Source organism: Falco punctatus (assembly GCF_963210335.1).
Source record: "Falco punctatus genome assembly, chromosome: 2".
Classification (NCBI taxonomy): Eukaryota; Metazoa; Chordata; class Aves; order Falconiformes; family Falconidae; genus Falco; species Falco punctatus.
Window position 1 is genome coordinate 85,024,405 of NC_137581.1, and position 27,429 is coordinate 85,051,833.

Below are 27,429 nucleotides of genomic sequence, written 5' to 3' on the forward strand. Positions count from 1 at the left end.
CAATGATGGTCAACAGAGAAAATGGGACACTTAGGAATTATTGGGGAAAAAAATAGAGAACAAAGCTGAAAAGCCTAATGGCACTTCATGCACATGGACCTTCAGTATTGTTGTTCTGTCTCCCTGCCTCTGCAACGACATAACAGGAAAAGTACAGAGAAGAGAGGCAATGATGAAAAAAGTCACAGAAAACTCCCAGAGAAAGGATTAGACAGACAAGGACTCTTCAGCTGGGCGAAGAGACACTGTAGGGATCTTTTGACAGAACTATAAAATCATGAGTGAAACTGAGAAGTGAAGAGAGGGAACTGATTGTTGTTTCTCATAATTCAAGCATTAAGAGAACTCAGATGAAAAGTTGCAGACCAAACAAACAGATGAGGGCACACATGAAGCTAAGGAGTACATTGTTACATGAAGCTCTAGAGACCTGCACTGATATCTTCAAAATGAGATTAGATAGATTGCTGGATGATAAAGGCATCATAAAATTATTAAAATCAGAATCTGAACTCTACCTTTGCATGTTCACAAGCCAGGGACTGTTGGACTGGTAAAAGGATGAAGATTGCAGTTTGTTTGCCCTGTTTCTTAGAAACCCACCTAGAAATTGATTACTGGTCATTGCTGGAGACATGCTGCTGCAGGATGCTGCAAAGCTGTATGATGTTCTGAGCCACTAAGACCATTCCTATGTCCTTAGTATTACTATTACTTTTTCACTTGTGAGAAGCTGAAGTCAAGCTCTCTGTCCTTTTTTCAGATTAGCAATGGCCCACTTTAGCTGTCCGATGTGAAAAGGTAAGTCCTGAGCCATAATGGACATGCAAGTATGTGCTGTTTGGTCCCAGTAACTATATTAAATGATCTTCAATTAAATCTACAAGATAAATCTATCCAAAAAAGACCTGTAATTGCTTCCTTGTAAGCTTCTTTAAAAATCCACTACAGTATTAAAAATATATAGTTTATTCCAGTGCAAATGGTATTCTAATCTGGAAATGAAGTCCTTCAAGTTATATTTGAACAAACTGAGTACAGAAATGTACACTCTTTTCTTTTCCCCCTTCTGTTTGTAATGGATAATTCTAAACCAAATTAACTTTAAATTCATTATATGAATAGACACTACAGATAAAGAAGCATGTGAATTTAAAGTAAATGAGGTAAATGAAAAGTTTATTCATTAGTAATCAGTTTTGCACATCTGCAATAAGTATTCCCCTCAAATTTTAAGATAAATTGTCTAGGCCACTAGGAATTTCTGCAATTTATTTAGCATACTAGATAAGATTAAATTAACTTTACTCTCTGGGTTGTGCAATATAATTGTGGAATTATAAGTCTGAATTTTCCTCTCACATTTTTTCTTTGGATTAGAAAAATAAAGTGCTAAAACTCCCATTCAGGAAAACAGTAAAGCAAAACACATATTTAACTGTAATACAATTTATTCACTGAGATGTGGTTTTGTTACCATGGCCTTGCATGCTTTGCTGAAGCAAAACCTTAATGAATAAAGCATCTGGCCAGTTGACTCCACCTATTCAACATTCACTGCAGGACTGGAGCAAAAATAAGACTTTAAGAATAAAAGGTTGCATTTGAAAAGCAATTTGTCTGCATTGTACATATATATTTTGATATCATTGTTAGAGCTATTAATGCTACATGGTTGTGATATAAACAAGATATGTCAGAAAAGAACCCTAACTTTTGTGCCTGGTAACTCTTCCAGCCAATTCACTGAGATGGTCCAGAGGGGGAATGTGTTATGGTGTTGCACTAGCTCTGAAGGATCTGGGTTGCAAAATGCAGGCAAACTGGCTCCTTTGGCACTGTTCCAGGGCTGGGAAAATTATGGATAGTTTCAGGCCAGATCTACATATGGAGAAATATTGACTTTCTCCATACAGAATGTCTACCTTCTGGATTAATTTGTTTAAACTGGCAAACTTATTATTGAAGTATTGTCAGTTTTTTATAAATGTTGTTTGCACTGCTCTTATTTCGATAATGGAAAAAGATACCTTGCAGCAACAGTTCTCATTCTGCCACAGAGGACAGGAAAGAATAAGTCTGTTCTTAATTATTTCAACTATTGAGCAAAATGCTTCAGAAATCAAGAAAAATGTGAGACTGATATGTTAAAAACATTGCCAATGCACTTTATTCCTCAAAAAATAATATTATATTTTTGCTCTTTCATCATATTTTGATTAAAATTATTTTCTCTTATGAAGCTGAAATAAAACACGTATGCATGTTAGGACAATATTTCTAGACTTCAAATGGCAAAGAATGAATGTCCACCAGACACAAACATGCAGTGCAAGTCACTTCACCCCTGGATCAGTTTCTTTCTTGTGTCCAGGCAGATGTGGACACTGAAAGCTGACTGGGGAGCTGAGGGCTCCATCCTGCTCTAGCTTTGCGCCACAGCCTGTGCAATGTCAGTAATGCAAGTCACCCCTATCTTGGCAGGATTTGCATTCTAAGTGTTGCAAGTTGTATGAATAAAGACTGTCCAGATGAATAGCAGTATGCAACACATTTCTGATTAAAATAAGATGTCAATTATGTAATTTTTTGTTTCCACTATTCCAGATGGTTTTGATCCTTCCTTTTACAGTGGAAAAATGAAGGGCATAAAAAAGTGCATTCATGGTGTTGCAACCTTGAATCCCAATGCTACAAAGATTTAGGAACCTGTTTAGTTTTTCTTGTGTTGGGACAGATTCTCTGTTGCTACAAATTTACATTGCTACATTAAACTGACTTGCCAACTTCACCTGTGAAATGTCTGGTTTTCATACCAATTCTTTTCATTTCATGGACGTGGACATGCATTTAAGTTTTTGAGAGCAATACATCTCTAAGTTTTGCACAGACATGTTTCATCTGATCTTCACTTTTGTCATCTTATATTCTGTTGTATATTTTCTTGAGTTTTGTTTTTTTTTTCCTGGAGGAATTATGTTTGCTAGTTTGTTTTAACTATTGCCAAAGATGATGACATTAATTAATGTTAGATGGATGCAGTTAAAAACATTTAAGTTTTCAAAAATATATCAACCCAAATGTAAGAAAAGTGAAGGGCGTTTTTTTCTTTGGTTGATTGTTTCTCTATCAGAAACTGAGGTTGAAGGCTTAAAGCTCTCATTGTGAATGAAAATGATGCTCCAGACATCAATTCTTTAAATGGTCCTTTAGATCCCTGAGGTCTCCTTGTGCAGATATGGTCAATTTGTGAGTAATCTTGGCATATTAACATGAAGACTGCAGACCCCTTTGCCCTTTTGTCAGATTGGTCTGCACCTGCTTCCCTCCTTGCTGAGGCATCTCTGGGGAGGAGTGTAGGGTGCTGAGGCACTGGGTGCCAGGCAAAGAGGGGGAGTTGTCTGGTGCCCACTCTGACATAACAAAGCAAGCGATCTGTGGGATGTCACCTGTCATTGCAATTTGGCTGGTTGTGGATAAGCTTATAGCTATCAGGATAGAGAGAATAAGGGTCATAAAATGAGCTAAGCATGAGCCTGTGAAAGCACGGAGCACAGATAGAGAGAACAAGGGAGAGTTGTATTTTTCTATTTGTATTCCTTGCAAAGAAACATTCACTTTAACTTCAAAGCTGTATTATTTGCAGGCCCACATGTATGATTGTCATTATATTTTTAAAAATAAGTGAATAATTCCTAGGCCTTGCTGGGGAAAAAACCCACCAAACAACCAACAAAAACACATCAAGAGAACAATCTTATGACAGAAAATATTGTTTTGTGTAAATGGAAATGCTTTGTCAGAAAAGGTTTTAGGATCTTATAAGTTTCAGAACCATTATTTTTCACTTTCTCATTTGAAGCTTTCTCTTTTCATCTCAATAATGTCAAAACATTTCATTCTGGTATTGTTAAAATGTTTCTTTTGGTATATTATATTGTAATGTTTTGTCACTATGAAATATATGTGAATGGTGTCTAAGAAAAACATTCTGGCAAAGTCAATACAGTGCTTTCATACCAACACATTTTAAACTTTCCATTGCATGAAATAGTTGAGAGAGTTGCATTTTTTAGCACAGTTCAGGATAAAACCAGTAAAAGTTTAGAATTTCCCATCAGATCTAATAAGTATTTTAAATTACAATTCATATAAATCAGTAAAGTAATATTTAGAGTGGATTTGTGGTGGGATTTTTTTTCTCCTTTGTATCTTTTTTCTTCTTTCTTTTGTCATTGCTCTGGAATGGATCCTACAAGGATTTTTTTTTCCAGGTAGTTATTTTAGGCACTTCCATTAATTTATACCAACTAACAAACATAAACTAAGTGTATGTACATGATGGTTATTAGTAGTAAGTATAAAGACCGGGTTTTTTCCGGCATGGAACTATTTGAGAACACTGTTCTCAAATACACAATTATTTAATACCAGTGCTGATTTCAAGTATATTCAGTGCCAGAGATAGCAGGGAGCAGAGACGTAGCAGGGAGTCACCTCATGAATATGGACTTTACTGTAAATCCTGCTCAGTGTGGTTTATACAGTTCTCCACCCAATCTTCCCAGTAGCACTTTACTCTTTTGATTAGTCCAGAAAATAGAATTTGACTCCGGATTTGTTAGTGTTGATTCCATGTATAAACACATTTACAGAATGATAATTGTACTGCCAATTTCCTCACCAGAAATACATAAAACTGCTGTAATATAACAGTTGATAACAAAAGGAATATTGGATGAAGAATAAAATGTTACAGAGCTGAAGGAAAGGTAACGACAAGCTGAAATGAGAAGTCTTGCATTTGTTCTAAAAGCTGCATTGACTGTTGTATTTAATCTACCCTCCTTGGCCTAGCTGTACTTAAAGGGTGTAACATACCACTGGAAAGGGTGATGTATTTCTAATAATTATTTCATTTTCATAAACCGTGTTCCTATGGTATTTGTTTTGTTAGCCATAATGATTAAATACATGAGTTGTAGCTGACAGGCTGAACTACACAGCACATGACAGATGAACAGTTCCAACGCTGAGCTACAGAGCCACATCACCACCCTGCCAGGCACTGGGAGGGAAGCAGAACTGCTGGATGCTGCCCAGGTGATACTTGCCTGCCACCACTCCATAGTTACACACACAGTGTCTGTGCCTCCATTTTATTCATTTTATTAACACTGGAAAAGAAAAACATCTGTATATTAAAGAATAATATCGCATTTCAAAATAGATGTCAGGGACTTCAGCAGACTCGGCAAGGAGCTAACCTGGAACCATGGTTGTTTAGTACCAATCTTGTCTGTATAAAACAGCAAAAGGACACTCAGAGCCATTTTAATTTCCAGCTCCATAACAACTTCCTAAGTTCCAACAAAAATAAGTAGCACAAATGATGAAAAAGATCAACAAATATAAGTATTGTGAGAATCTTATTCTTGAATGTGCATGTATTCCCAGTTTAGCTCATTGTAGCAGGACTATAAATAGGTGGAAATAAACTTTTATTTTGCTTTGTTTGAAAACAAATTGACATACACACAAGAGAAGATTGGTTACACATTTCCCAAGTTGGTCATTGCTCTTTCTTTGAATGTCTGCTTACACTCACATATGCATTATGCATCTGGCAGCAGACTTTGAGGCTTATGTGTTTTTAGCTTGAAGCCTTCTGGTGCAAGCTTCCAAAAGGTGATCATGTTGGACAAGCTGCTCCCTATACAGGACATATAAATGCTAATTTGTTAGTTCTTTTGCAACGTAGACAGCAATCTCCAGGGTATGATACACTGACTCCACATTGGAGAAACACACTTACAACCCACAGGAGTCTTCCTTTCACAGGCCATTGGAAAGCACAGAAGAAAAAGAGGAGGTTTCCCAGTGAGGAATAAGCCTTAGTCAGGGTGCAGCAAGACTTTTCTGACAGAATGACAGCAGGACACCATACAGTCACTGTGAAACACAGCCCTCAAGCTCTGTGGACCTGGCCACACGCTTGCACAGCTGCTGGATATTTGTCTTCCCAACAATGTGGCAGTACTATCCAAACTAGCCAGCTACAACAAAGCTTTTACTATCACATACCAAGTTAACTTCAATAATTATTTCCCAGACCTTGCCCCGGCACAGCCACCAGTCCCCCACAAGGTTTCAAAAGTTCATCTACTCTCCATGCTGTTTCTTCAGCCTCTTCAGGCCATTCCACCCTGTTTCTTGCCCCTGCTGTGTCCCTTCTCCAGGCTCCTCTTCCAGCCAGTCTCTTCTCATCTGGGCCCCCTTCTTCTTTCTGCTTCTCCCAGGGCCTCTCCTTGTTCCTCCACATCCAGGACATGCTCTCTCTTCTGCCTCTTCCAAGTCTCCCCACATCCAAGGCTCTTCTTCCCTGCCCCTTAGAGCTATTTAACTACTTAGCAGGAGCCAGCCACAGCTGCACATTACCCACATCAGCCAACCCACCGCCCCTGAAGCCAGCCCACAGCTGTATATTATCAATGTTAATCAACCCACCTTCATGCCTCTGTAATCCCTCTACACAACACCAGGACTGTGCATGTTTGGTCAAGGCACGACAGCAGGGCATGGTGGGTCAGGGTGGTGGGCCTTGCAAACCTAACGGCTTGGAAAGGGCAGGAGATGGTCGGGCACAGGCCCATACTCGTTATACAATTCTGGTTCTCTCTGCTTTGGTTTAGCCTGTGAGATGAAGTGTCAGATTTTTTTTCTGCAACTTTGTAACTATACAATACCATGCACGTAGCAGCTTAATCCAGAAGCCCTTCCACATGGTCCACCCCCGACATGTTGTTAGGGTCCTGAGGGCACTCCCAGCCCTGTCTGCCCCTGCCCAAGCCCCAGGGGTCCCCCCACCCTGCCCACAGCCCAGGACTCCATAGTGGCCCCCCAGGGATGTCAGCCCCTGCTTCAGCGATGCCACAGCAGGGGTGGTCTCCAACTCCCCACTGCCCTGCCCTGCCCGGCCATGGGCACTGCTGAGCTGTGCCCACCTGTCAGCCCACATCCTGGCCTTGGCCATGCACTAGCCAGAGAGGTGCCCAGTGCCTGAGGCTGAGGCTCCCCCGGTGCCCTGGCTGCCCGCTCCTGGCTGGGGCGGTGGGACAGGCCCAGGCTGCCAGACCCTGCCCAGCACCTCCATGGGGACCCCCCACAGCCCCAGGCCCCCAGGAAGCCACCACGCTTTTGCTGTGCCCTGAGATGTGCAAGAATAGTCAATGGAGCGTATAAAATTAGGTTTGTCCTGAAGTGTTAAAGGACCATGGCCGTGCTGAGTGATTCATATGTAAAGAGATTACTGACTGAGCGTGTTGTTTGCCAGCAGAACACATCAGTGCTTTGCAGACATACAACTATACCCAGGTTTCCTTTAATATTTTATATATAAAAAATTAGATTCAGTGCATGTGAAAGTATAAAATGCTGTCTATAGTGTTAGGAGCAGAAAAGTGTATTATTGAGTTAATATATAAGTTGGCCAGGCTTGTTAAATATATTTTAATCATGAACAGATCTGACTAAAAGCTTCTTTTTAACTCTACAGGTAATTGAAGAATTTCGCAAGAAAAGAATGACCTCTTACTGTGCTTTTCCTTCATTTCTGTTGAGAGGAAAAATTCAAATGCTTTCTTCTAACTTCCCCAGCCCTTTCAGTCATTAGCCCTTCAATCTAAATGCAATTATGTAAAACTTTTTTGTGGCATTCCTTCTACAATCACAATGATTTATCAGAGAGGCTGCTTCACAGTTGACAGGTCAATCTATAGATACACTTGAGGATGACAATAATTAAATAGCCCTTCACATAATGTCATTCAAAAATAGATTTTTGTTGCAGATATTTTGAATGTGAATTTAGTGCTTGCTGAAAATCCCTGACAGTCAGTCTGGTAAAATGAAGTCTAACTTTCTCCACAGAGAAGCACTTGATTGCAATAACCCCAAGTGAAGCCTTCTCCAAGACCAGTCTTTAAAAAGGCAGGTATTTAGTCTTCAGTGATACATAGCAGTCCTTGGATTTGCTGGGGAAACCAACATGAGAGTCAGTTAGTTCCCATTTATACTGTGGGTGTGGTAAGGCGCAAACATGACTTGCTCGAATTGCGGCTGCACATTAAATTCACACAGACAAGTGAACAATAATGTACTGGTAATGATTCTCAGCTGCTGAACTGGGCTAGATTTGTACCAGAGACCTGAAAAGTCTTTGAAAAGCCTTGCTAATTAAACTCACATTAAAAAGGCCTCTCTATAAATTAATGAAACCTGAACTGGCAACTACAATTTTAACAGTAGAAAATTTGACTAGCACAGTTCGTCTACCCCTTCTCTTTTTCAGAGGCTTAACCATTTAAGAAAATACCATAGATGTTATGCTTCATTCTCAAGCTGCAGCCCATCCAGTTTATCCAAAAGCTTTTACTTCTCTCCGATCTTTTTGCTTCTTTAACAACAATTTCTTAAGTCCCAAAGGCTCAAGTTCACTAACGTTGTTCCTTAGAATGACATTTTCCTTCTCTAGGCACTAGTGCTTGTAAAAGTAGACTAAGTACAATTTTACCAAGAAAGACACAGTGAAGCAGAAGTACTTGATCACTGGCATTTTTTTGCACCCCTTTGACAACTTATCTAGAAACTGCTACTATACCTCATGCTGGGTTTTTTGTTGAATACTTGTGGATTTTCTGCTTCAAGTGTATGACACTCAGATTAAGACCTTGTATTTTCATTTGTGTTCAAATGTTTGTTATATAATCTCACTATTGAGGTTATTACAGCACTCTTATGTACATATTTCTTGTTACCTCTCCTCGTAACCCTGAAGTTAAACAAGTGCATTTACACCTATGCAAGACTAAAAAAATGGAGTGAAACTTGAACTCTTGAAGAATAATCAGATCAGAAACTTCATTCATCAGCTACAAAATTTTCATTTTCCCTTTTCTTTTATTCCCCTTGTACTTTTGCAAAATGCTCCAGAACTTCCTGCTCTGGTATTTTTTTGACTGACCCCCCCCCCCCCCCCCCAGCTTTCTTCTAGGCATAAAGAACAAATCATAACCTGTGCACATAATCATGTATATCTATTCTCTAACTGTATCTCTGTAAACTGTAGCCCCAGCAGTTGTACCCAAATAATAACAAAGGGTAGGTTTAAAATGAGATCAAATGCAGCTCACATTAAAACCAGTAAGACTTTTGTCATAAACTTTAAGGTGAATCAGGAATATTTACTACAGGAAGTGCAACATCGCTATACCAAAAAAAAAGAAAAGGAAAAAAAAAACCAAAAGAAGAAGAAGAAAGAAGAAACCCCCCCACCAGTTTTAATTAATTACTACAACGCTATTGAGAAGACTGGAATATGGGAGAAGAAAATACTCCTTGAGTTTGGTGACATCTTATTTTGTGTAATGATGAGAGCTCTCTGGAAATAAAACACTTCATGCATGCATTGAATGTTCCTTTGATTTGATGGACAGTTTTGTCTGAGTGTAGGTATATTTATACAAGATTATTTGTAATGGATTATAATACTAATAGAAATAGCATGAAGATTTGGTGAAGAATACTTTAAAAACATTAAATAGACTATTTCATTGAAGTCTGCATTGTAGGCACAGCAGTGTTGAATTCAAATTATTGTGACATCTTGTTTTGTTCACAGAAGTTTCCAACAGGCTTTCCAAGAGAGAAAATTTCAAATACTGTGGCTTTGGGGAAAGGCCCCTAATGGTCCCTAATTCTTATAAATTGAAAATGAGAAATAGACACCTAAATATCTTTGAGGATAGGGACCTGAATATGACAGTATAAGCCAAAAGTTTCCTAATGATAGCTATGAAAATGTAATTAGGCTCTACTTCACAGAGAGTGCTTAAGTCTATGCATGAGGCAATGCTGATTGCCTTTATAAATATGGTTATGACTGCTGTAACTGAGAGGTTGTTTTGTAACTTTTTAGTAGAAGGGCTTTGCCTTCCATTGCACATCGCTGTGCAATAAACAAACCCTTTTGGCATTTATTTTTATTTAGTTTCAGTTACTTAAAGGCCTTTTTATTAAAGATTCAACACACATTTTTCTCCAGAATTAAGTACACTAAAAATCAAATATAAAATAAGCATTTCACAGCACTGCTTTATATGTATAGCTGTCTAATAAATCTTCAATTTTACAAACAATAGCAACAAAAAAAAAGCAGAAAAAAGGCATAACACTATTAATCACAAGTACAGTTTCATGATGAAGTCTGTGACAAGATTTTGTGCAGTTTGCACCTGTATTTGTGCTTCCAGAAAGTTAAGCAGGTCACTACTTCAGTAAGTACTTATCAGTAAATAAGCCTTAAGGTTTTTTACTGTATTTAGTGCTGACTTTCAGTTTTGCTTGAATTGATTATAAAACTAATTCTAAGATGATAAACAAGCTTTTTAATCAGCTGTGACAAAAAACTATATGCAGCCTTAAATAGCAGTTATGAAAGATGGAAAGAAATTACCTCTTTATTTTCAATACCACTAGAGTCTCATTTTCTGTTTATGCCATGTGATTTTTGTTAGCTGAGGGAGTTGCTATAAATTAGTTAGATCAGATGAAGTCCACAGCACAGCCACACATCTTTTTTGCTTCAAAGCAATAATTTTAAAGGCATAAATTATCACAAGGAAAGCTTTTATGTATTTTTTTCTGGCTGATGGTTTATTCATTTTATTTATAAAATAATTAAAAGATAATGTGAGTACCAGAATCCTGCATAGCCAAAGAACCAGTTTTAGTATGGGATGGGTCATGCGCTATCAATAATAAAAACTTTTTTTTTTTCAGGGGAAAGAGTGTTTTTCTAGACTGTTTGACTTTTACCAACAGCTCCCTTACCTAGCTTAACCAAGGTGAAGTACCCCAAATGGCCTAGCAAAGCCAGAATGTAATGTGAACCATTGGAAAAGGCATGCATGATTTTGTAGAAATAAAACAAAACCCAAAACCATCAACAAAAAAAATTAATCCAGAATGTTAATTTTTCTTCTAATATTTGGACTTTTCTTCACAAAGAATTCAATTACCAACCTGAAAATCACAACTTCTTCCCATAAAATCTTTTGGCCATATTTTAATATTTATTGTGTTGCATATATTACTGAAAATCATAGATAATGTCTAATTTTGAATAAGCAAATGCTTGCTCCAACTCATAGCTGACAATAAGCAGCTGCCTCAACAAGACTAGCCAGAAGTCTGACTTTGAACATGCAAACAAACAAACAAAAAAGTATATTTAGAGCGGAATCAAAACATAGATATGCCTCTAAGGATAGATAATGTGTAACCCAGAACTGCTAACCGCAGATTCTGAGCATATTTTAGTCTAAGTCTATTATTAAGCCAATAGTTTGCGAAATGGATGTTTAATAATCTTCAAATATGGCATTAAAATATATTGTTTATCCTAAAACTTAACATCTAACTAAAGACCTCCCTAGTATTTGAATTAATCAGCCCCAGCTTTTGACAAACAACTAATCAAATAGTTATAACAGCATGGATTAGAAACACAGAATATGTTTTCCATGGGTGGAAAGTGAAACTTGCTTTGTGGAAGAAGAATGGAGTAGCAAGAGTTGCCAGTTAGCACTTAGTATCATCAATCCTGAACTTATTCTCTTCATCCTTAAGCAACAAAATACATGCCACATATACGTACACACACGTGCATGCACTTACATATATGTACATACATACATGTAAGTACATACGTGCATGTGCATGTACTTAAATGTTTGTATGTGTGTACATATATGTATGCCCAAAGAGGAAGATTTTCAAACTGACATGTTGAATATTGGGTATTGAATCCAGCAGATTACTTTTTTTCTTAAACACCCGGTATGTTCCTAAGTTTTGGAAACCATAGTTTCAATTAAGGTTCAGAGATGTGAAATTTTTCATCATTTACAGAGTATGTTGAATGTAGGTTCTGCAGTGCTATAGACATCAACTTCTTGTTGTGATCTTCTAAGAGCCCTGCTCTGCATCTAAGCCTAAAAGACACATGTACTGTTGTTCTAATCAGTGAGAAGAATTATGAATGCATATGACTAGACGAAGTGTCTCCAAGCAGTTTCTTCACTATTTGGCTGTTGTGATGTGATATTTACTGTGATATTTAGGGGCCTTAGTAGAAAAACTTCTTTTGATTAGAATAATTGTTCTGTGAAAGAAGTATACAAACCCTCTTTTTCCTTGTTATTAACATTATGAAATAACTTCATTGAAAGAATGTAATATATGTTGCTCTAGTGTCTTACCTTGATTTGGACTTCAGAAGTTTAAATACTTAAGAAAGCTTTCTGATTAGATTAGCTTCCTGGAGACCTGCTCTGTCTCAGACCAGAATTCTGTTTGTGGGGAAACAAGACTCATAAGCAGAATGGTAACAAACCCCATGTAAAACACTGCAGAAAGATGGGAATTCTTACTGGAGACTCTCAGACCTGAACTAACAGCAGCGCTGCAAACACATATATGGGTGTGCCAGCCAGTGTTTGCAGAACTAGGATGCAGATTTCTTACTTAGCCCCAAAACCTCAGTTATTGCACACTAAGGGACTATGCCTGCTCATGAAATAAACCAAATCTGTTAAGACTTCTGGCACTGAAGTTCTGCATTCCAGTCTTGCTGGGTCTGTAAAACAAAGTAGAACAGATTCAGCGTTTAGTTAAGATACTGCTCTTACTGTCGTCAAACTACAGCAATGAGATTTTGGCTACTGATACAGGCAGTCTGGAGTGACAGAAGTGTCAGTCTTGAAATTTTCATCTCTGTTCTGATTGGCTTCCTTCTATGTTTTTTTTATGGAAGGAGAGTGATCACAACTTGGTCATAAAGAGGCAAAGTTATTTTTCCCCCATTTCACCCTGGGGAACAGACAGAAGATAAACTGGAATAAGAAGAGGGAAGCAGCTATATCATCTCCCCACGTGGGTTTTAAAGACAGAACAGACAACGTATGGGAGGCTCCGGATCAGCTGCTGAGGAGTGCATGAATCCCATTTTAGATTCTGCAATGCTACGTGTATCATGGAGGAGAAGGCGGTGTGTGCAAACTGCCATCCTCCCTAAAGCACCAGAATACAAAAAAGGAAGAGATCAAAAAAACAAGACATAGGGAGACAACAGACAAATTACCAAATGTCTGGATTGCTGCGGGACTGGGAGAACCTAGTTGATAGCTTGGGAAAAACTTGGTGGTGGGCAGTAACAGGGTATTAAACAGAAGGATGATATTAGAGGAAAACTACAGACTCTCCTCGCTAGCTGTAGTGCTGTAACCCAGCCTGCAATCTGATCTCAGTCAGGTTTTATAGCAAGAACCCATGTGGTGCAAGCCAAAATTGCATCACTGGAAGTTTGTGAGAGTTGGCACACACCAAGGGTAACCAGAGGGAATTGAAAATGGGAATACGGACAAAGAAATATGATATTTCTCCCTTGAATAATCTGAGGACAATTTCATGCCTTTTCTGAGTAATTTATTTCTTTTTTTTTTTTTTTTTTTTTTTTTAAATTATTTAAGGCTGGCAATACTTCATTCTTCTCCCACTCACTTTGTGGAGTAATAAATGCCGATGATCACAAACATAGCTGAAAAATACTTTTGGAAATACCAGGCTGTGCAAAATTTCCCACCTACTTCATCTCGTAAGACTCTTTATGAACAGCAAGAGGGTAGAACCCAGCCATGCAACCACACCTGTGTGGAGGGTGTACCCTGCTATTTCACATGGGGACAAAGCTTTTTTCTGAGGATCTGGCTACCACGATGTGCCTTGCTGCCTCTAAAAAGTCTGCCTCTAACTGTTCATTGTCTCTGACCTGGTATTCTTACCTAGTTTTGTTCTGGTTTATTCTAATAAACTGTGTTATCTTCAGACAAGTATGTTTCTTCTTATATACTCAGGCATATGTGAAGATATTCAAATCCTTTATTTACTCAAAGTACAAGTGAAAGCATACATCCTTTCTACAGCTTATCCTTAATTTCCTATCCCTCTGTATCTCTTTATGAATCATCTATGAACTGGTGCTAAAGCTGAGAAGCAGGCTAAATGTGTGTTAAATACACCACATTGTTGTCCTATAAAGTAACAAGTAACAAATAAAAATAAGTGATTATCTGCCTTCTCAGTGTCTGTATTTTAAGGCACAGTTTTCAAGCACTTGGATTTCTGTCATAAGGAGAGCGGGTGTTTACATGCATCCCAGCACACGAACTCCCGGTGCCTGGCTCCTTCCCCCTGCGGTGATGCAGCCGGCTTGTGGGGCTGGTGAGGTTAACGGAACCCAGCGCGAGACAAGTTCTGAACGTGAGCGCGGAGAGAACACCTAAGGGAAGGGCACGCCGGTGGGCTGCCGGCAGCTGGCCAAACTGGCATTTCATGGGAGAGTGCAAGGAAGCAACGCCAGCTGGAAGCGTTTTGTCCCTAGACTGGGATGACAGCGGACTAATCCGTCCTTTTTCCGTATCAAACACAAGGGGAAAAGTTTTCTGTGTCCTCTTTTCCTCGAGACGGATTAAAGAAGCCCTGCTGGTAGCAAGGGGGCTGGCACTCTGGTGGCTTCTGAGCAGTGCCACTGGATCAGGTGCGCAGGACTTCAGCCCCTCCAAGGATGAATTTTGTAATTCCTCCCTTAAGGAGGGGCAAGCAGACAAACCGCCGCGTTTTTCGTTTATTCCCCGGGACCGGATCGCCAGCCCCGCCGCCGGCGGGCACGGCACGGTTGCAGCCCGAGCGTGGCAGGGCAGCGGGGCGCGGGGAGCTCCCGCGGAGGGACGCGGGCTGCGGGGCCGGCACCCCCGTGCCAGGCTCCCCGGGGTGCGCGCTCGCCTCGGCGGGAGCCAGCGCCGCCGGAGCGGGGGGCGCAGCGCCGTGCAGCTGTATGGGTGTCCCCCCCATGTTGAAACCCCCCGCCGCCGCCCCACAGCGACGCGGTGCCTCAGTCCCCGCCCGGCCCCCCCCGCTGCCGCGCGGCCGGTGCGGCGGGGGCTGCTCAGTCGCCCCTGCCCCGCGTGGGGCCATTTGTTCGCTAATTGCTCCTCATCGACCGCGCGCGGGGCGGGGGCGGGGGGTGGGGGTGGGGGGCCGGAGCCGCCGCCCCGGCGCTATTTCAGGGCGGGCGGCGCCATACCGTACCTGTCCCGCTCTGTCCCTGGCTCCCTCTGGCCGCGCTCCGCGGGCATGGCTGAGGCGGGACGCCCCGGCCCCGCCGCCGGGGACGAAGCCGCCGCCGATGAGTTCCGCGATATCATCCGCAGCCGCTCGGGTAGGCGCCGGGCGGGGGGCAGCGTGGCGGGGGGCGGGCTGAGCGCCGGGGCAGCTCGGAGCAGGGCGGGGGTGCGGCGGTTAGCTTTTCTCAGGGCTTTTTAGAATAAATTTTTGTTAGCTCAACTTTTCCTTGCGCTGTGTAGCACGGGAGGGGTCTGCCCGCCGGCTCGCCGGGCGAATCGCGCATCTCGGCGTGACAGGAGCCGCGCCTGTGTCCCTCTCCCAACACACGAGTCTTGCCGCCCCCCCCCCCCCCCGGGTGTCCCTTTCCTTGGGCTGCGGTGAACGGGCAGGGTGGCCGTGCCACTGGTGCTGGCGGGGCAGGTCGGTGAAGCTGTAAATGGAAGCAGCTGTAGCGCTCTCCAAGGGGATAGAGATAAAGTTTCAGGTGCCTGGGCTCTCTTCGCTTAGTCCTGGAAAGAAACCAAATCTGTGGTAGTAAAGGTATTTATAGACCATTCAGCATTTACTCATTTGCAGCACAAGTGCATGTAGAGTTACAAAATAAATTAACTCTTCTTGAAGCTGTAGTTACTTGCCCAGTAAACAAGCCTTAAAATAACTGTGTCCTTACGCAGAGAAGTGACTTTTAAAAAGTATCTGTGTGTGCCTTGTTTTAAGAAACAGCACCAAACTGCTTGCCATGTGTTATGGAATAGTTAGAGCTGCTATGGGAAGCTTAACTTTGAAAGTGTTTGGGTGATAGTTTGCAGAACTTAAATTTTCTGTGACTGATGTTGTGAATGCTGTTTGTACTCTGGTAGTACAGAGGCACTTTTGCACAACAGCATTTGGTGCTTTCCCACTGAAGACGCAGTGGTGCAATTCCTGAAGATCTTTTTGCTCTTGTACCAAGGTGTTTCTTCTAATGTTCCCAGCCTACTGCATTTCTCATACAAGTTGCTTCTCTTTCAGCCTGGCACTTAAAAGGATGGGTATTGATTGCCCTGGTGGGAGTAGGAAGTGGTAGGGTTGGGTGGCTGTCTGGATTTTTTTTCCCCCCAAGACCTGCTTTTGATTTCCATGTTATGCGTTTTATCTGAGCTTCTGCAGCATGAGGAGAATGTGAAAGAAGAGTGACTGGTGAGCAGCCTCTTCAGCCATTCCTGGTTAGACTGGTTGTGTTACCTCTTAGAGCAGCACATGTTCCCTGTTCCATACTTAGCTTGCTTAGAGTTGGGGTGTGTGTAAAATGCAGGATAAGTACAGCACAAAGAAAAGCCCCCTTCATTTTAAGTGTTGCTCTGTTAATGTGTAATGGTGTATTTGGGTTGTTGCTGGTCGGCAATGAGAAAACTTGGAGGCTGACAAAAATAGTATCTTCAGGTCCATGTGATTTCCAGAAAGTAAAGTTGCAGTTAGTAACTTTACTATTGGGTGCTTATGACTCTGAGCTGAGAGGGCTTTCTTCCTGTTATTATTTTTTCCTATAGCTAGTAATTACTTTCAATTTGATTCTTCCACTTTAAAAGTTCATAATTGACATCAGATACTCTCTGAAAAGCTAGACAGGAAATGTTACCTATGTGTTTCCTAATTATCCCTTATATTGTCTGTTTCATTGGGAAGTCTGTTTCCAAATCAACTTTTGTGGCAGTACGTTAGGTATATGGTAATAAGAAGTATAAGATCTCAAATGGCTCTAAAATGCTTTTCCAGCTTCCTGCTATAAAGTAATATCAGAATTTTGATGTTGGCAGTAGATATGGAGCAAACATTTATGCTGCTTAATTGTACACAATTCCCTGGTCTATTCTTTAATGAACAAGAAACAGGATCAGTTTCAGGATCATAGAATTGCCCCAGATGTAAGCCTGGAGAGATGAGAAAATTAAATTTCCATAGCAATATTCATCACAGGTGCGTATATATATATTTAGCAATATACCCTACAATGATTTCTTACTCTGGCTTATCTTTCATTGTTATCATTTAACTTCAAAATACATTGCTTAAAATCTGACTAGGGTTTGGGGAGAAATAATATATAACAAATTAACAGAGCTCTTGGCAAAAGTAGGCTGAAAAGAACTTGGTGAGATACGTGCAAGCCTGAGGATAGGTTCATTTTGGTTTGGGGTTTTCAGTAACCTCTTGGCAAGGTAAGGCATTTCTGGAGCTGGGGTGCTCAGTTTGTTTGGAAATGCATTTACCTTGAACAATTTTCAATTGGAAGTTTTAGGAGCACTTCCTGGGAGTGCAATGCTGGTACAGCCTCCTTGACCATGTAGTAAAGGTAAGGAAGGTAAACTCCTCTGCAGGCCTGTGAAGTACCTCCTGAGAAAAGACTTTGTGATTCAGTAGGGAAGGTCTTCATGGCTGAAAATGAAGCTAGTGCAGTAAGTCCTTCGAGATTTAGGTCATCAGATACTGAAGGAGCTCTAAAAGAGTTTGTATCCCACTTGTTTTTCACTCTGTTTATATTAATCTAATGTTTCAGGGGTCTATTGCTTTCTGGCATGGTGTGGAGGACATTTTTGCCATCCTGGATACAAAACCTGACCTCTGGTAGGTCCAGGTTTTGCCTTTTCATGAAACCAGAGAAAAGATAGGGTAGAATATGTTGATGGACTTGACATATTAAAATATTCAGCACTGCTATTTTTGGAGGTCTTATTCAAAAGCTCAAAGCACCAATATTTTAATAAGGTAAATGGGATGATGCAGGTTGCATTAATCTCGGCATCCTGCTGTCAGTTCTAGGTAATGTAATTGGAAAAAGTTATGAGGATTCACTTCGTGCAAAGACAAAATAAAAGCTTCAAATTAAAGCTTGTTAGCACAATTTAAGGGAAAGCAGGCTCTGTCAAATACTTTAACAAATTTTCTTGATAAAGGGATTTCTTGCAGTATATTACAACACACAAAATCAGTACTAGCAGTAAAGTGTTTTAAACACACAAAATAGTTGTATTGCAAAAGTTGCTATTGGGGAATTGTAATGGAATTGGGTTTTTCCTGTTGCATCTCCATAGAGATCATTACTAGCTCCAACACTTAACTCATTTTTCACTTCCACTCACATGGAATGGCTTGGATTGCCTGGGTGTTTGAAGAAGATTCACGCAAATGCAGAGCTTATGAGTGAGGAATGTAAGCTGTGCTGCTGGAGAGAGGTATTGCACGGAAGAATTTGGTGGTCACTGCAGGGGCTTTGTTCAGGATGTGCTCTGTAATGTGATGACATGGGGAAATAGGTATAGGAAAGTTATTTTTGATTAGTGGATGACATGACTGATTCTAGTATGATAAGTGTTTTAAAAAAAAAAAATCCTCAAAAACTGAGATCAAGGTGAGTATCAATGAAGCTCTGCCAGTAATTTTTTAACCCGTTTTTTTGGGGAAGTTACTGAAGTGACTGGATGCTGAAGGCCTACCGGGGAAAGCAGAACAAGAAAGCAGAAATGAAAGCTAGCAAATTAAAGTTAAATCATAAGGTATCTTGGACAGGGAAGATTGTTAACCTCTGGGGGTAGATCATCCATCTCTAGAGGTGCTTGATCCAGCACTTAGTACTTCTTAAGTTGAGCTTGATCTACATGCAAGTTACTGGACTCAATATTTCAGACTTTGTCATAAATGATCAGTCCAGTAATCTGTCTCATGGTCTGGCCATAATGATATTCGTTTGTGAAAATTATCTTAATAGATGGGCATTTTCTACCTGGCTCTTCAGTTAATGCTTGACATCTGAATTGAGCCTTCCCCTGACCTGATGAATCACCCTGATCCTTGCTGGGGGGAGATGTAGGCTGGATGTCTTCCCTTTGTCCTGTGTGTGGGTGCTGGCAATTCTTAAAATATCAGTGCTAAAGCAGAATCCATCTGGGTCTCAAGATTAGTGGACTATGAGTGATCCAGACAGCTGTCAAGCTAGTATTAGCAAAAAGACAGTGTAAAACAACTGCAAATGTGAACATGTTACAAGTTGCAGTCACTTACAGACTGTCATGTCTAATAATGGCTTGGTAAGTGTGGGTCTTTAATGTACTGTACTTGTTGAACACACAGAGACCATACTTGGGGAAACAGGTTTTATTAAGCTCTGCAAGATCCATCTTCATGATTTAATTTCTCTGAAGAATGTGTGGTTTCCATTGCCCAGAATTTCTTTCCTGGCCATACAGTAAAATACCATTATCAAGTCTTAAATGCATCTGGATACTTGCTACATTAAAAGAATTGTTTTAGAAACCCAGTGTAAATACAACTTGAAGCAGAGAGCAGTTTTCTGCAATAAAAAAAAATTCTGCATGCCATAAATACTTTATCATCAATGTAATGAAGACTTAGATTTTATTATTACTGTTGCAGAGCTTAGTAACCATAGTCACAATTAGCAACAAAAAGCCCTCTATTTTTTTCTGTTCATACACAGCTTTTAGAAAAAGGGCTTAAGACCTCATTTGTTCTTTGCACATAATTATGCAGATCTGCAGCAAGCTGCTGTTATGACATGGTGACTTGGCTTAGAAGAATGATTTGGCATGGTTTGGAGTTTGAGCAAGGACTTGATCCTTTCTAGTCAAAACCTCAAGTCATGCAACTTAGCAGAAGGAAATGTAGAAGACAACTGTTCTGGTCTTCATGTACACCATAACATTTGTTATGAGTTGGCTTTAAGCAGTGTTAAGTATATATACTTTATTAAAAATATAAAATAATATCTTGAAGGACACTTGGGTTCCTTTTGTACTTGAATGTCATTAAAAAGTATAGATACAATGTATAGTGGTGATACAGATGGTTAAATAGGCCTATAGTGGTGGTTCTTGCTTCTTTTTCCTCCTTGCTTCTCCAGCTTCAGTGGTGTGGAGACTCTAGGAGACTAGAGCTATTGCTATGTGTCCTAGACTGAATAACTTGAGTGAGTGTTTCTTCTGTTCTTCCTCAAGCATCTGGAGACCTATCAGAGTTCCCTGGGTTCATCATCGTGGATGGAACAGCACAGGATGTGCTCTGTTTCTTTGGCTGAAGCACATTCCACACTCCCTCCACGCAACGGTGCATGGTGAATGTTAGCATTCACTTGGTGTATGTCTGGTGGGGAAATAAATGAACTGATAAATGGTGCTGCATAACAAAGTGTATATGCTGTATCTGAGGCATAGTAGCTTGCTGATCAGGGGGAACCTTGGCTGCCAGTGCAGCTCTGCTGTGTTGAGTACTGTGACGTGAGCGTGCCGGGGGCTGGGACAGAGTGTTCACAGTGCCCAGACATGTGTGCTGCTGTGCGGCGAATGAAGAGACGGGACGCAGCTTGATGCAAGCAAATGTCAATTTATTGTACAGAAGCACGAGTTTTTATACACTTTCAGAAGCTGCGCGTTTTAAACGGATTGGTTCTTGAAGCTAAGCATTACATACTAGGCAATCCCCGATTGGTGGTTAACTGCCAGCAATTAACCGCAAGGTGTTACCTTTCCTTGGCGCCATCCGTCTCGCACTCCCCTGTGCTCTGCAAACATGCCTCATCATGTTAATTGTTGTCTAGACAAGCTCGAGCACATTCCCCTCAGCTAACTGATTGCCACGCATGGTCCTAGTTTGCAGACCGCTCCTGCACTGCTGGCTGTCAGTGTTGAAATGGAATTCATGGAGCACTTCTAGGTAAGAAGGTAAGTGATATCTCTGCTGAATCTGTCTGAGCTTTAGTGGCATGTTGGTGTGGCATTGCTACCCCAGCTGCAAAGAGCTGGATGCCCTTCAAAAATAAAATAAATACCTTCATGGCTGCTGAAGGTGGAGACTTGGCTCTGATGAATCACAACTGGTTCCTTGCAGTGAAGGGAGACTTTATTCCTAAAGTGCAGTGTGTGGGAAGAACTGTGGATCTTGTTCAGAACAATTTTAGGGGCTGAGCCAACCTGCTATATGAGGGGAAAGTACACGGTCTGTATAAAGCTCCTGCATGTGTTAAACACCTTCTTTTCACTTATACATAAATATTTTTATATTAAAAATTGGCTTTGGATGGGGTATAGTTTCATGTTCTTTAAAGAAAAAGAAAACTGCTGATAAATCTGAGTGAAACGTAATTAAAATGTGGATATACACTGTTCAGACTAATTCCTGGCCTTGCCTGTTCACCTGTTCAGCCAAAGTTTTGTGGGACACTTGTAGCATGCAAAGCAGTTTTAGGACAAAAGCAGCTAGTAATACAGTAGTGGTGTCCTCCTTGTCTTGTTCATCCCACTTCAGATCATGGATTTGCTGGACATAATGAGCAGAATTAACAGTTCATTTTAGCCTAATGTTGGGATTTGGTGGAACTAGAAGTTTCTGGTAATGTTTGCAATCACAGCCTATAAAGGTATCTTTCTGTAGAAGGTAACTTTTTAGTACATGGGTTAGATCTGTAAAAGAATTTAATCACTGAAATAAATAATGTTGCGGAGTTCAGGACTTCATCCTCTGCTTAAACTATTGTATTCAAAGCAATTTTCTGGGTTTTTACAAATAAAATTAGATTATTCTTCTCTTGATGGAATTAAGTTTCCATCTTGGTTTGTTTTATTTTGATGGATTTGCATCACTTCTGTTATACTTTATAAGCTTTGGGTTTTTTTTATCAGAAGGAAATTCTAACCATGCACCTTATCTCCTCATTTTGGTATACTGGCTGCCTTACTCTGTAGACTGAAAAAATTGACTTTTGGGTAGTTCAGTGGATTTTTTCCCCCTATTTATGTATTTAAAAAGTATGGGGTCTGGTATGTTCAGATGTGCTGATCACTTGCAGCTTCTGTTAGTACTTGGTTGCTTCAGTCCAAATGGAACTGGAGAGAAGGGAAATCGCTCCTAAAAGCATTACCAAAATGTCTCAAACTTAACTCTGGTGAAGCAGTAATAAAAAAATGCTCAGTTTTGAGCAAATATATTTCAGTGGTAAAAGGTCATTTAAACAGCAGTTTAGTTAAGATATTAAATTTAATATCTCCCTCTCTAAATACCTGTGGGGTTTTTTTGTCTGCCTTCTGTATACTGGTGCCTTGACGACTATTCTCATATGCTAAGAAGTCCTGATAATTCAAATGTAAATCTAAAAATATGCTATAGATTTCTAAACTAGCTTTATAACTGCAACATCTGTAAACAACTAGCATTTTAGCTAGTTAACTGCAGGTATGTGGATCCTTCTTTGTGTACTACAGCTGATTCTATCATTTGGGTACTTATCCACACTAGTAATTTAAAGTATTGGATAAGTACCCAATCTTGTGAATAACTGAGACCTGGACACTAATGAAAATAAATCCATTACCTTTTAAAGAGGTTTCCTGCAATTTGAATCCCAAATCGGGACAATTCAGTTCAATATTGCTGTTTCCTGTTTTTTTTTGAGTAGGAATCATCACAAACAAACCACTACTTTATTCAAGTCTGTGGTCATTGGCAGTGGGGAAAAAAAAACAAACCCAAAACATACTGATGTTAAGTAACTTAGAAGTATGAATGTCTTCCTTGTGTAAGCTCACCTATCTCCTACCATGCACCAATGTCTAGATGTGTGGTGCTCCATCCATTGTTGAATCTATGTCTTGGTGTTAAAATCCCACCTCTTGTTTCTGGAGCTTGATGGGCAGTGTGCTGTTTTGTGTTATGTAGCAAAAGTTTTGTACCAAATTTCAAGGTTAGTTTTATGCTGTCCTTATCCTATATGACTGATACAAGGAGCGTGATGGGATTGAATTATCCTGCAACATGCAGTCAGATACCATAAACTATTATCTACATAAAGTCTTGGAAGTGGTTGCTGGGCTGCACTTTGGCTTGGATGTTGAAGCTGTAGTTCAGATAATCACTTTTAAATATCAATATGTTTATTAGACAGATAACACAGTGGTTAACTGACTTATTTTCTTGCCTGGAAGATTGAGTTGTAAAGAAATATACACTACCTAAAGCAAGCTTGTATTTTGTTTGTATCTTGAAAGCTCTTTTTAACTCTTGTTCAGTCAGTGTACATGGTCCTTATCTTATCAAATTATTTAGGATGTTTGTCCTGCCTTGGAGTTTTGATTTCCACCTTTTTGTACAAGGAAAAAAAGCAATGTAAATCAGTCTTTCCCTAAACCTAGTGTTCTACCTAAGTTTAAGAAAATAGAGGGTAGGATAAGCTGTAAAGAATATTTAATATTAATATTTAAGAATAAAAAGTTCTGGATGAGCTGTGGTCCCAAATAAGCTTGCTGCAAAGAAGGTCTAGCGTGGTTTCTTATTTACTCAAAAGGCAAGATGTATTTCAGGAAATACCTGACTTTTATCTTGAGGTGATATATTAACAAGCAGTTATTGAAACGAAACTGTTATTTAGCTATGATTTCATGACTTTGATGTTAATTTTTTGCTAGATGATGGAGTCTGCCCTTTTAATTTTCTCTAACGCCAAGGCAAAGTTGTTGTCTTGATGTTTGGAATTTATCAAGCTGCTTACAAATAGGTTAATATAACATTTCAACTTTATGCCATAAGATCAGTAGAAGTAGGCTAGCATAATAAAGATTGTCTAATAAGTTACAATCGGTAGTATTTTTGTTCTTGGTGTCCCACATCTGCTGCAAACTCTTTTCATGAACAGTCTTCAGTCTTGCAGACTGCTTTTAAAGTGCAAAGCATAAATCTGTTACAACTACAACCTAAACCTATTTCTTTAGTCCCCAGTGTGCCTTACAATTTGTGGGTCGTCCTCTTTTTAGATTATCTAGCATCACAGTAAGCATATATGTTCCTGAAAAAAACTAGCAATTGGGAAAACAATCTTGTATATAACACTTTTGTTTCTATGTTGGTTTTTCCACCCACAATGATTCAATCAGGCTTTGTGTGATCTTTCCCCTTTTATCTCAAGTGTAATGTTTTGTTGAACACCAGAGGGAAATAACTAAGGATTGACAATGTGCGCTTGCAAAATACTAAATTCTTCAGCCAGATGCTAGCTGCTGCCTCAGTAGGTTTTCTGGTTCTTGTGGAAATCAAGTTGCATGGATTTAAACAATGATAACTTCATAATCTTGCAGCTCAGTCTCAGTGGTTACTGCTGGTCTCCAACTTCACTGAAATGTCAGTGTACTGCAAAAAACCTGTGTATCGACAGAGGACTTGCTGCTTGGTTGGGATTCTTTCCCCATAGGTTCCGACACCCAACAGATGGGTGAAGAACACTTTTACAGTGTGAAGAAACCTTCTGGTCTGCTTCTCAATCCATCTTGGACTTGCTAAATTTATGTTAATGCAGTCATACATATTTCTCTCCTCTTTGTGATGCTGGTGGCTGGCAGCAGCGATAATGCCAGTATAGTGTTGGAAGATGCTCCATTCTCTAGGGTGACTGCTGGGTTCTATGTTGGCTTTTCATAGTTGTAATGATTGCCAGTAATTCAGAGAAGGGCTGCAGGCTGAGTCTTGGTAATACTGCCCTAGAACTTGCTGCTTGCTCAGCATCTGCATACTGGCTTAATCAGGGGTATGTGATGTGGGAGTAACCTGAGGCTGCTTCTGTTGAGGCAGGCTCCTGCACTTCCAGACTCTGAAAGCAATCAGAGAATCTGGTTGATTAGAGATAATTAAAGGAAACGCTGAGTACTAACTTGATATATTGTCCTACAGTTAGAAGTTGCTAAACTTCCCTTAGCCCCTTGGAAAAAATGAGACTTATTTGTTTGACTCTAATGAGTAAACAGGATGGCCTGTTCTGCAGTCTTCTCCCTTCCTGCTGAGCTATCCCTTATGATCTTATCTAGAATTGTGGTCTTAGGGGTTTCTACCAGGTGTCCTGCTAAACAGAAAGGAGTGTGAGATTGATTTGTGTGGTAGGGTAGAAAATTAATTAATCATGATGATTTCCATTTGCTGATGGTTAAACAGAGGCACAGATAATACTAAAGCATTCTTCTTGCAAGGCAGAGAAGTCAATTAAACCTCATGCAGCTGAGACAGATCCCTTTTCATCAAGATTTCTTTCAAAGCTCATGTGACTTCCTACAGACAAATTAGCAACTGGGAATGGAATACCGAAGCCAGTTGCATTCTCTAAACCCTTAATATAAACTCCCTCAGGATACTTTGAGGAAAAATTGGCTACAGTAGACTTTTTTTTTTCTTCCCTTCTTTAGAAATTTGCTCTAAAAAAATAATTCCCTGAATGACTCATTTAGACTTATGTAAAATATTCTGCTGGAAAGTTCTTAGTGATGTGATGTGTCAGGATTTCAATCATCTGTCATGGGAAAGAGAAAGTACAGTGCATAGACACATGACTACTGCAGTCAAACAACTAATTCATATTCAAAACATAAGCACTCGCCAGAAAGAGTTTATAGACCAGATTCAAAAGCTCCAGAGCTTAAGTTTTATGAAAGCACTGTATTTTTGTGGCTAGGCTTTTTAAAACTATTGTTTCTGCTTAATTGATATTAACAATATCTTTAATCTCTTGTAGTTGTTGTAATTTGAAAAATACTTCTGCACTTTAAACTATTCAATTCCTGAAGCTGTTTTGCAAATTATTACATAAGTTACAGTAATGAAAGAGGATGTTTTTGAAGTAAGAATTTGTATAAACACTATGAAATCTCAACTTCCCTATGAAAGACGAGCCTAATTCTCCTTGTTTCAAAATATTATACTTTATAGCCTTATCTGTTTAGGATGCTAGATGTCAGTCAAACTAGAGATATGATATTTAACTCATGCTTTCTTTCACACATGCCTCTTAGAGCTGGCAAGAAGGACTCTTAATTCCATCTGAAGTACTTTTGCAATAGCAAATGTTCCTTAAGAAAGAAAAGTAAAGCTCCTTAAGAATTGCAGGTGTGGAAAGGGGAGTGCAGCTTCAGCCAAGCTTGAGAGTACTTGCCAATGCATGCCATAACACAGACTGATGGGGAACCTTCTATACAATATGGGCCTACAGAAAATTCCTGAAAGCCTACAGGTTTGAAGTGTAAAAGAACAAACACCCCCCCCCCAAAAAAAAAAAACAAAACACAACCCCCAAAACACCAAAACTACAACCATAACCCACCAACAAAACCCATAATAAAACAATGAACAAAACCTCCAAAAAATCAAATCCAACTTTACCTCATGTTTGCACTCTGCACCTCATCTCCCGAGCAGGCTTTCCTCTGACTTCAGAGGATAGTTCAGCAGACACATCTGTCTCCAGGGTGCATGTACCACTGCTGTGTACCCCAGAGCCTGATCAGAACTTGATGCAACTCACTGAAGTTAACACTGATGGGTAAAGGTACAACTCTAGCACAGACTGCTCTTGCATAGTGTGGCTACCAGTAGCCTCAACTGTAGGCTAGGCACTTGACAGGCTGGTTCTAGTTGCTAGACAGTGTGCCAAAACCAGCATGATGGTAGCTGTTGGCACTTCTGGAAATGGAATACCTTGTGAACTACATTGTACTGTAAAAAAAAAAAAAAAAAAAAAAATACAGGATGTGGTAGTACTTGAGTGATTGAAGTGAGTGGTTGGGTGTTTTAGTAAGTGGGGTTCTAGTAGAGAAGGGAAAGGCTTGCTTGTCAGTTGAAAACACTCTGGTTGTGGTTCCTTGCCTGAGCACTAATAAAGGGGAGATGAAACTTTAAAATAGACAAATGTATTCCTTGTACGTAACACCAGGGATGTGTGGCAGCTAGTGTTGTTGTTGGAGTGTTGTACTAATTAAAATAAAAAAAAAACCCAAACAATTTTAAAGCTAAATTCTACTAGAATGAGTATATACCATGTTCTTCCACCTAGATAGGTAGAAAACTTGTGAAGAGAAAAGTATAGAATGCAAAAACCTAAACTGATTCACAGTGACTGCGTGGGAAGGAATATGTAGTTCTTTCCTGTGTCTCAGGTATATATGATCTACATATCTTCACTGGGGAAGAACAAAAAGCTTAATTTCATTTCAGATTCCTTAATAAAAATTTTCATGTTATTAAATTAGAATGCTTCTGTCTGTGCTTTACAGAACACTTGTCAAGGTAAAGAGTAACTTAGTGTATTTTTGTTTTCAGAACATCAAGTTCCAAATAATTTAAATCATTTGCATCTGAAAACTGGCACTGGAATTAAATCTGCTGCGT

The 27,429-nt window shown here is 39.9% G+C and overlaps 1 protein-coding gene and 1 long non-coding RNA gene across 9 annotated transcripts in view; one reads left to right on the top strand and one right to left on the bottom strand.

Moving 5' to 3' along the window:
- The window catches only part of LOC308059818, a 48,829-nt gene extending 33,635 nt beyond the window's left edge, over positions 1-15,194 (bottom strand). Inside the window, exon 1 of the long non-coding RNA XR_013926416.1 lies at positions 12,321-15,194. This is a non-coding gene — a long non-coding RNA (uncharacterized lncRNA). The remainder of the gene's footprint in view (positions 1-12,320) is intronic.
- A 36-nt stretch (positions 15,195-15,230) lies between these two features.
- The window catches only part of DMD (dystrophin), a 1,276,803-nt gene continuing 1,264,604 nt past the window's right edge, over positions 15,231-27,429 (top strand). For 3 of the 8 annotated variants that reach the window (XM_080377709.1, XM_080377699.1, XM_080377712.1), the window contains exon 1: positions 15,232-15,337. In XM_080377709.1, coding sequence (XP_080233835.1) covers positions 15,253-15,337 — 85 coding nt within the window. In that variant the 5' untranslated portion in view covers positions 15,232-15,252. Of the gene's footprint in view, positions 15,338-27,429 lie in introns of all 8 variants that reach the window. The other 5 variants (XM_080377707.1, XM_080377700.1, XM_080377713.1 and 2 more) reach the window with 2 other exon arrangements.